Source organism: Lepidochelys kempii, chromosome 6 (genome assembly GCF_965140285.1).
Source record: "Lepidochelys kempii isolate rLepKem1 chromosome 6, rLepKem1.hap1, whole genome shotgun sequence".
NCBI lineage: Eukaryota > Metazoa > Chordata > Testudines > Cheloniidae > Lepidochelys > Lepidochelys kempii.
The window spans coordinates 103,747,323-103,757,607 of NC_136385.1; the positions used below are offsets into that span (position 1 = coordinate 103,747,323).

The 10,285-nt window shown below is 41.9% G+C and overlaps 1 protein-coding gene across 15 annotated transcripts in view; it reads right to left on the bottom strand.

The window, feature by feature from the left end:
• ATXN3 (ataxin 3) overlaps positions 1 to 4,675 on the bottom strand; it is a 35,287-nt gene extending 30,612 nt beyond the window's left edge. For 13 of the 15 annotated variants that reach the window (XM_073349466.2, XM_073349457.1, XM_073349459.2 and 10 more), the window contains exons 1-2: positions 4,579 to 4,675; positions 450 to 614 (exon numbers count right to left, since the gene is read on the bottom strand). In XM_073349466.2, coding sequence (XP_073205567.1) covers positions 450 to 614; positions 4,579 to 4,674 — 261 coding nt within the window. In that variant the 5' untranslated portion in view covers position 4,675. Of the gene's footprint in view, positions 1 to 449; positions 615 to 4,578 lie in introns of those variants that run through there. The other 2 variants (XM_073349467.2, XM_073349468.2) reach the window with 2 other exon arrangements.
• Between the last annotated feature and the right edge of the window lie 5,610 nt (positions 4,676 to 10,285).

Consider the following 10,285-nt stretch of genomic DNA (forward strand, 5'->3'; position numbering starts at 1 on the left):
ACACCTACAGCAGAGACTCTGTACACCCATTTCGAAAAAAGACTGTTTGCCCTGCCCAAAATACACTTTTAGTGAAAAAACTCAAGCCTTTATATTAGCAATACCTAGCACTCAGAACAAAGACTGGACACTGGAATTTCTGTATTCTTTTCCCAGCTGCGCCACTGGCTTATTGTACGACCTTAGGCAAATCCCACATCCTTCTCTCCATGCCTGTAAGATGGGGATAATATATTTCTCATAGAAGTGTTGTGATACTTTAGAAGTGAATTAATGTTTTTAAATGCCAATTTGACATACTTATATGAAAAAGACTACAAAATTGAAAAGCATCATCACCTGAAAATGGAACTTCCATAACAAAGCAAGAATGACAAATATGTAAAACAAAAATTATGTTTCAAAAAACCGAACAGATGTCAAGCAAATAAGGTTAAAATGATTGTTACCTGTAAAAACGTTCTGTACTCTTCACTAGAAACTCCTCCCTCTGCCATTCTTATTCTCTCTTCCTCATCTAGCTGCTGTGCAATAGAAGATAACTCCACAGGGCTAAAATATTCCCCTTGTAGTAAGTTATTCAGACAGTGCTGAGCGCACAATGAGCCTTCTTGCTAAAATTGTAAAGAATCAAAAATATATATAAGAATTGTTTTAATGTTTGGTTACATCTTCATTGCTTCAATCATCTATGTTTACCAAGGGAGTATATTTACCCGCAAAGCTTTCCTACAGTGTATTACTTGTCTGGCTTTAGAATACCAAAAAGACCATCTCTGACACATGCATACAAACCCCGGGTTATTTCACAAGAAATGTACACATTTTTAGTTGATGAGTTTACTTTTAATTTAGAAGGTAATTTAAGAACTGGCCAGTGACAGAAGTCTCTGCAGACTGATAAAGACACCGAGGGACTCCAGCTATTCTTGCAAACCACAGCAGCTACAGACTTCATTCTCTCCCAAGGAGCCTCCACACGTGACTCTTTCATTCTCCATACCAGATGCACTTGTGCCATATAAGTCTCCCTCTTCTTTTCCCTCCACAACAGTGCCATGTGCCCCTATGTCGCTTCCCCCATCTTTCAGGTGTACTGAGGTTTTTCTTTGGTGACATTAAGGGTAAATTGAGGGCCAAGCAGAGGGAGAAAAGAAAATTAGGCTCATAATTTATAACTGAAAATAGCTTTAACCTTAAATATGGAGACATAGCATTCTTTCATAATTAGAAGCCTCCTCATTCAACCTTGTCCTGACATACATTTGTGCTCTGGCCATTCATTTATTAAAGCTTTCAACATTTTACCCTAGAGCAGAACTTCCTGTCTTTTACAGTAGTGGCTCCTTAGGCATGGAGCTTGCCCCACTTAGACCTATCTGAAAAGGTAGCCTTACCTACCTTTTAAAATTATATTATTTTCTTTTCACGCTTGATTTTATGGTTAAGAATGAGACGCATGTGTATTAAAGTACTTTAACTATAAATACCTACGCAGCATTCTGACTACTTTGGTAGGAAATGGGGGCACTACCAGTGAACTGAAATGTAGATCTTTATTTGAAATGATGTCACATACACACTTGTTCACATTTTTCCCTGGTGAAGGTAATTAAAATTGAGGGCATGGTAAATAGTGAAGAGAACAGGTCACTGATTCAGAGTAATTTACATCACTTGGTAAACTGGCCACAAGCAAACAATATGCATTTTAATATGGCTAAATGTAAATGCACACATCTGGGAACAAAGAATGTAGGCCATATTTGTAGGATAGGGGACACTATCCTGCAAAGCAGTGACTAAAAAAGATTTGGGTGTCATGGTGCATAATCAGCTGAACATGAGCTTTCAAGGGGAGGATGTGGCCAAAAGAGCTAATGAGATCCTGGGATGCATAAACAGGGGAATCTAGAGTAGTAATAGAGAGGTCATTTTATCTCTGTAGTTGGCTCTAGCACAACCACTGCTGGAATACTGTGTCCAGTTCTGATGTTCACAATTCAAGAAGGGGGTTGATTAATTGGAAAGAGTCCAGAGAAGAGCCATGAGAATGTGTAAAGGATTAGAAAACATGCCTTATGGTGACAGACTCAAGGAGCTCAATCTATTTATCTTAACAAAGAGAAGGTTAAGGAATGACTTGCTCACAGTCTATAACAGGAATCTCAAACACGCGGCTCGCGGAGTTATTTGCTGCGTCCCACCAAGCTCCCCTCTCCACCGAGTTATTTCCTGCGGCTGCCAAGCTTCCCTCCCCCGCCGCCTCCCCTCCCACCCCCGCACGCCACGTCCCTGCTCCTCTGCCTACCTCCAGGTAAGTCCCACCGCCAAACAGCTGTTTGGCGACGCTTAGCGTTTTCCAGGAGGGAAGAGGGAGGAGCAGGGACCCGCACGCTCAGGGGAGGTGGAGAAGAGGGGAGATTTGGGGAAGAGGTTGGAATAGGGGCAGGGAAGGAGTGGGAAGAGGTGGGGCAGAGGCAGGGCCTCATGGAAGGGGTGGAGTGGGGGCAGGGCCGGGGGGAGCACGGGGAGGGGTGTCAGTGATGTGGCCCTTGAGCCAATATACTAGTCCTCATGTGGCCCTGGTGGTGATTTGAGTTTGAGATTCCTGGTCTATAAGTACCTATATGAGGAACAAACATTTAATAATGGGCTCTTCAGTCTAGCAAACAAAGGTATGACACAATCCAATGACTGGAAATTGAACCTACACAAGTTCAGACCAAAAATAAAGGATACATTTTAATGCCGACAGTAATTAACCATTGGAACAATTCAACAAGGATTGTGGTAGACCCTCCATCATTGTCAATTTTTAAATCAAAATAGAAAAATATCCCAACAGATAAATTCCAGGAATTATTTTGGGGAAGTTCTATGGCTTGTTCTAGACAGGAGGTCAGACTAGATTATCAAAATTCTGGATTTAGAATCTATGAAAATAATTATTACAACAGAATAAAAATACACGTTGCTTACTGCTTAAGATATCTAACCAGATGTTTTACCTCTACCTAAGTAATCTAACTACTAAATTGTTAAAGAGCAAGTATGTTTCTATATATGTAAACACATTTCCTGTACTGCAGGCTGATGTAAAATATTTGAAGTTTACACCACTTACACAATAATTGCCATTTATTATGTAACTTTGATCTTCTTATTTATACTCCACCCTTTAATCTATCTTCAGCAGAATTACTTCTATCATTCCAATCCTATAAAGCCATCTTTCCACAGTAATTTATTTTAAAACAAAAAATGTTGGGGTTTTTTGTTTGTTTTTTAAATTCCCCTTCCACACATGGCAGTCTAGGTCAGACAGGAAGTAGTTTGGTTTAGTTAGTGTATCTCTTGGTAACTAGAGCAACCTTCATTTACAAAAGGAAGTTTATTAAGAATGACAATTTGAAAAACTATTATTAATAACAAAGATGGTTAAAGAAACTAAATTACAGGAAGCACATAAACAAGACACTAGAATGTGATGGTGTGATATAGAGATTATTGTTTAGGAGTTTGGAGGCAATCATGAGTAGCAGAGGTACTTGTAATCTGAAACAAAACATTTAGCACTCATATGATGCTTTACATTTTCGGAAGCACTATACAGACATTAAATAAATTTTAACACCACCCACTTTGAAGTAAGTGTCATAATCTCAACTCTGTACATGCAGAAACTGAGGCAGAGAGAGGTTGTGATAAGGCAAGGCACAGCAAGACAGTAGAAGAAGTCAAGAATAGAGCTCAGATTTCCTGCTTCCCATCTTTATGCTCATTTCTCATTTAAGCCATGCTGCCTGTCTCAAAAGAGTAAAAACTTCATTCTGCAGGATCAAATAATTTCTGTATTTATCTTTAAAGGACCAAGAAAAAAAATCAGGAAATAAAACTCAGCATGACAAAAAGTTGCTCTATAAAAGGAAGTAATATTGGTACTTGTTTGTGAGCACTTTTGAAGCTTTATAGACTTATTTGTCAAGCCATTTTTTGAAACCACTCAGCTGCTAGGGACTTCAGTATTAGCAAGTTAGGCCAGCAGACTGCCTGAAAATCAGTTTCCCCTTCTGAAAGGGGCCTAGATTTCTTCTAAGATATATTTAGTTGAACTGTCATTTAGTTGAACTGTCACCTGGCTCTCCCCCTTCCACTTGAGAGGAACCTTATCAACACTCAGATGCTATAGCAGGGGGCAACAGAACATCAAAATCAATTGGATAAGAGAATTTAGTCAGGGGGTTGTTCTGGGGAGTGTTTAAAAGACAGTTCCAAGTACTACTCTGCTCTGAGTCATCCACGGGATGGAGGAAACTCACCAACCCCCGCTCCCAGCCACGGGCTACGACTCCCTTCACTTCCCGCGCCCCAGGCTGCCGCTCCGCTGCCACCTGCCAACCCCCTCCCCGCCACAGGCTACCACCCCTTTTTCCTTTCCTCTCCTCTCCCAACCCCTACCCAGGCCTCTGAAATACCCATCCCCCCATCCAACCGCTGGCTCTCTGCCGCGCCCTCCCCCCACTTCCGAGCCCCCCGCTCAACCGTAAACACGCCCTCCCCTCACCGCTCACTCACCCTCTCGTGGAAGATGGCCTCCATGTTTATTTGTCCCGAGCCAGCAGCAGCCTCCACCTCACGTGACCACATCCCAGCCCCACAGCAGCCAATCATCGCAGCTGCCCGCGCACCCCCTTGCCCTCTTCCCACCACGTGATCTTACCCCGCCCAATAAACCGCGGCCTCTCCAGCTCCCTGACAGTCATGTGATCACAACATCGATGCTTGCGCTTGAGTCCTGCGGGGCGGGGGTTCCAGGAGCCAGAAGCGGCTTCGGGGCTGGCATAGCTGGCGCGGGCGCCCCCGTCGGCTCCCAGGGGAAGCGGGGGCTGGGCGCCGCAGTTAGAGCCTCCGCCCCAAGCTCGGAGCTATGATCTGAAGAGCTTTGTTAGCATACTGCAACCCCTTGATTACCCATGGGGTCTCAGCTGTCTGCCCAGTAACGAACTGGCTAGAGTTGTGCCTAAGACCCTCCGCCCTGTGTGTCACAAGCCCTGTATTGCCAGTAGCAGATGGATATTAGCCCACACCTCCATAGTATTTTAAGGGGGCACGGTTGTGCTTTGCGAGCAGCAGGGTCTGTTCTATTCCTCCAGGTGCCCGGCCCTTCCAAAATCCATCCTGTTCAGCATGGTGAGAATTCTTAGTTAGCCACAGTTTTGTCACCATGCCCATATATTATTCTACAGGAACTCAGTCAGCAATTAATTTAATTCACTTTCAAAGCAGATTATCCTCTTTCCCATAGCTGCCCATTTAATGGAATGGAAGAATTGTCAGCTGGCTTCAGGGCATTTTAAGGAAATAAAGTGGAAAAAAAGTTTGCCGCTGTAGGCATGCCCTATGCCAGTCTGTATGAATTATGAAGTGCATTTCCTACTCTCTCCTTTATCAGTACAAATGGTGGCATGCAAAAACCAAAGACTAGGATTGTTATTTTTTAAGTGAACCAGCTCTCTGCTCTGCTGACCTAAACCTCTTTCTCTATCTCCTTCCCACAAACTCATTCATTTCAACCGATTTAAGGGAGGATGCAAATGAAGAAGTTGCCGAAAGGCAGTGAGAGGCAATGAGTATTGAAAGCAAGGGAGGAAAAAGAGGGAGGGGAGAGTAGAATACAGAGAAATTGGAGGGGAGGAGCTCCAGCAGAAGGAGGATGGGGATAGAACAGAGCAAAAGGGAAAAGAGAAGAAAGAGGAAGAGGTATTTTTAAGATTGCGGTAGCATCAGAAATATGTTAGGCTCTTTCCACACGTGAGGAAGGTACAGCTCCTGTCCCAAAAAGTTTACTGGGACAGAAAAATTCTGATCATGCTCATCCTCAATAAATAGGATAAGGGAGAAAGAATCAGCAAAGAACAGCAAAGACAAAATCATCTGAATCACCCATCACTCTAATATCTGAACACTAAGGCACTCAGATACCAAACTGATGGGTATGGCCTGAACACCATTAACTGATCACTCCTAGGAGGAACTGCTGGCTAGTGCACGTAATTTATGCTACAAATCCATCAGAGTATTGTTTAGGTCGGGGTGGGCAAACTTTTTGGCTGGGGGGACCACATCTATGTGGGGAAATTGCATGCAGGGCCACAAATGTAGGGCTGGTGCAGCAGGGGGCGTGGTGTGCAGGAAGGGGCTCAGGGCAAAGGGTTGGGGCATAAGAGAGGGCACAGAGTGCAGGAGGGGGCTCAGGGCAGGGGTTGGGGTGCAGAGTGTGGGAGGGGGCTGAGGGCAGGGGGTTGGGGTGCAGGAAGGGTACGGGAGCAGCTTGAGCAGCGCTGGGGGGGGCAGTGGCACACAGCAGGGGACTAAGGTAGGCTCCCTGCCTGCCCTGGCCATGCACCGCACCCAGAAGTGGTCAGCACCACATCCCTGCAGCCACTGTTCCCTCTAAGCTGTGTGCATGCGCACAGATCCAAAACACCACACACACAAAAAATGAAATACTACATCAGAGCCAGGCCGAAATATCATTTACGTGTGACTTTTGACATTGTTTGCCCGCCATCTATCAACACAGCCAGATTCTACTAGCTGGCACCAAGGGCGCGGGGGCAGGGAAAGGAGGGCAATGAATCGTACCCCTCCCCGTCAGCATTTCAAATATGGAATTTGACCACATTGGGACGTGGGGACCCACATATCTCCATTTTCCCGTGTTTTTTTGCCGCAGATGCATAGATGTGATCGGAGCTATGCACAAACTTCCAGTATCTTGATGTGAATGATCTCCCATTTGCCCTTTTGTCGAGTCACACTGTTAAGTGCATTGAAATAGTAGCCATATAATAAAAGTATTAATTTTAAATAAACCAATCTGGTAAAAAAATCAATCCCAAAATGTCACAGCCTACGGGTCTAAAGTGTAAAAGAACAGTGACTTCATTTGAAGCTAGATGACTGGATGAGACTATAGAGATGGTTACACCGAAGTCACATAGTGTAATGCTTGTTAAACTTTGTGAAATATTCACAGATGATGAGGACAACAAAGTGGCTTGTGTATATTGTCGAGATACCAGAGCTTCGGGAGAATTTTCAACAGGAAGAACATGGAACGATGTATGGAAGTTGGATTTCTTAAAGCGTCATCTGTCAAATCCCTCTGTTCAAAATACAAAGACTTTCTTGCTGAAGAGATTGTTATAGTCAGTCAGTACAATGACTCCAATTTTCAGTAGCAGAAAGAATCAAAAACCAACTGGTTTTAAGTTTCCCGGATATGATGACGTTTGCTCACCAGAACGAACAGTTTCAGGATCTTGCAAAGTTGATGGATATTGGAGGAACATTTCTAGCATTAAGTGCAGACTGTGACCATGGCTTTAGCTTAATGAACACTCTAAAAAACAAACTATGGAATCATTTACAAGTAGATCATCTGGACATGCTGATGTGTATTAAGAGTTACCAGCTGGATGGAGGACTGAGATCTGGACAGAGTTTATATTGAATAGGCAAATGAAAAAGATCGCAGGAAAAAACAATAAGGTTAGTTTAGCAGTCTTTGACATTTTGACCAATAAGGAAATTAAAATACATTTGTAATTACATATCTTATTCTTGGCTGATAATCGTTTATTGATATTTTTTAGGAAAATTTTAAATTTAAAACAAACTAAATTTTTCTTTTTTTCCTTTTCCCTTTTTTTTTTTTAAACTTAGGATGTATCTATCTGAAAACCATATAAATTGACATAATAGCATACTTATTAAATTGTGTTTATTATATGTTTATCAAAATCTTTTAGGACACTTGTATAGAATGAAAGGTGAAAGAGGACACCAAATAGGCAGAAGCCTATGGACTGATAATGATTAATATGTGCTTGATATATGCTCATGTCTATAAAAAAGATCATAAAGCGTAATGCTTAAAACTAACTACTGCTTCACGAAGAATGTTAAATTTCCTTTTTCTAAGTATTTAAAAATGACATTTATAAAATAAAATATAAAATATTTATAAAATAAAATATAAAATAACCCCGCCCCCGCCCCAGGGTCACAGGGACATGGTGCCAGTAGTCTGCCCACCCCTGGTTTAGGTGGATGACATTTCTCGAGTACAGAAAAACAGGTCTTCCAAAGGAGCATGCCCCAACATTAGGTGCTTAAATTTGGAGTTTTCCTCTTTCCAGCTGAGCTGTCCCAGTAGTCTACAACTTCATCTGTGGTAAATTATGGGCTTTCTGGGAGGTAATACATTCTGATTACTGTCCTATTCTTGCTCTGTCATCATTTAGGAGAAACAGAAGTGGGAAGTACTGACTCCACTTCATAATGACTAAAAAGTCTCACCTGCATTGCTCTCTATAACATCATTCTAAATTCAACACCACAAGGATCGTGGTGTAAGTTAATACTGATACCAAAACTCACTGAAACCCATTGAGAACTGTGGAACAGCAGCAGTTGGAGAAACCATAGGCTTTTCACAGCAGCCAGTCTGGGAGGTATTGAATCAATATGCAGATTTATGGAAAGATTTATGAAAGACCCTTTCATGTTCTGCAGGAGAGCAACCACTGCGAGAAAAATCAGTGAAACTCCATGACTGAATTCAAGGCTGTGTTTTAAGCACCTTTACACCACACCATAATCATAAAAGGTCTGGGAAGCAGCTGGAACCCCTCCCGCACAGCCAAAAATGTCCCCAGTACAGGGAATTCCTTGAAGAACACAGAGTTATTAATTATTTGTATTGCTGTAGCACCGAGGAGGCCCCATCACGGACCAGTATCCTGATGAGCTGGGCACAGTAGAAACACAGAACCAAATATCCTCCAGTCCCTGGCTCCAGCCACTTACCATCTAACATAATGCCCCATCATCCCTACCCCTCACAGGTCTTGGTGCAAAGAAGAGCCTGCGGCATGGCCCATAAATGGTTTCTGGAAGTTTCCATAACTTACAGTAGTTCCAAAGGCTGCTCCACTTTATGCTGGGTGCATGGCAGACACCTAGCCAGACCGAGAATTTGCAACATGCCATAGGACAAAAGCACCTGTGCCCAGGCCATGGCTACACCCTCTGAACTGCTCAGAATACGTACATGAGAACAATAAGGTAGAGGACCAACAGGTCTCTCTACTTTATAATGATTTAGGGCAAACACACACACTTTGTTATAACTAAACCAGTATTTAAAAAAAAAAAACAAAAAAAAAAACTGAGAGGGACCAAGTGTGGACCATGTTTTCAGAAGTCTTAAAAGAGCAACACTCTGATGCGGAAGTTACAGAATCCAAACCACCAAAAAAGAAAATCAACCTTCTGCTGGTGGCATCTGACTCAGATGATGAAAATGAACATGTGCCAGTCTGTACTGCTTTGGATTGTTATCTAACAGAACCCATCATCAGCAATGACATGTCCTCTGGAATGGTGGTTGAAGTATGAAGGGACATATGAATCTTTAGCCCATCTGGCATGTAAATACCTTGCAAAGCCAGCTACAAAAGTGCCATGCGAACGCCTGTTCTCGCTTCCAGGTGACACTGTAAAGAAGAAGCAGGCAGCATTATCTCCTGCAAATTGTAACCAACCTTGTTTATCTGAGTGATTGGCTGACCAAGAAGTATGACTGAGTGGACTTGTAGGCTCTAAAGTTTTACACTGGTTTATTTTTTAATGCAATTTTTTTTTAACATAATTCTACATTTATAAGTTCAACTTTCAGGATATAGAGATTGCACTACAGTACTTGTATGAGGTAAATTGAAAATTTTTTTTGTTTTGATTTTTACAGTGCAAATATTTGTAATAAAAAGTAAACATAAGTGAGCACTGTACACTTTGTATTCTGTGTTGTAACTGAAATTAATATATTTGAAAATGTAGTAAACATCCAAAAATACTTAAAATAAATGGTATTCTATTGTTGTTTAACAATGCGAATAATCGTGATTAATTTTTTAAATTGCTTGACAGCCCTAGTTTTAAATGAGTGCCTTTTACATAGTTTTTCTGTTTACTGTGTACGTTTTTTCCTTAGGAACAAGACTTTTTAGAAAAAACATTTCTGAACAGGATATTTATTAGTCATATGATTAAATTGTCCTTCAAAATGGAAATGGAGAACGGGGAATTAAATTGGCAGAGCTAAACTACGCTTTTTAGTGGCTTTATATTTTTTTAATACTAGGAACGAAGTATATCAAGTGTAAAAACATGGTTCCCGTTCCACGGATGACACAGTAACAAAGACATCATCCAC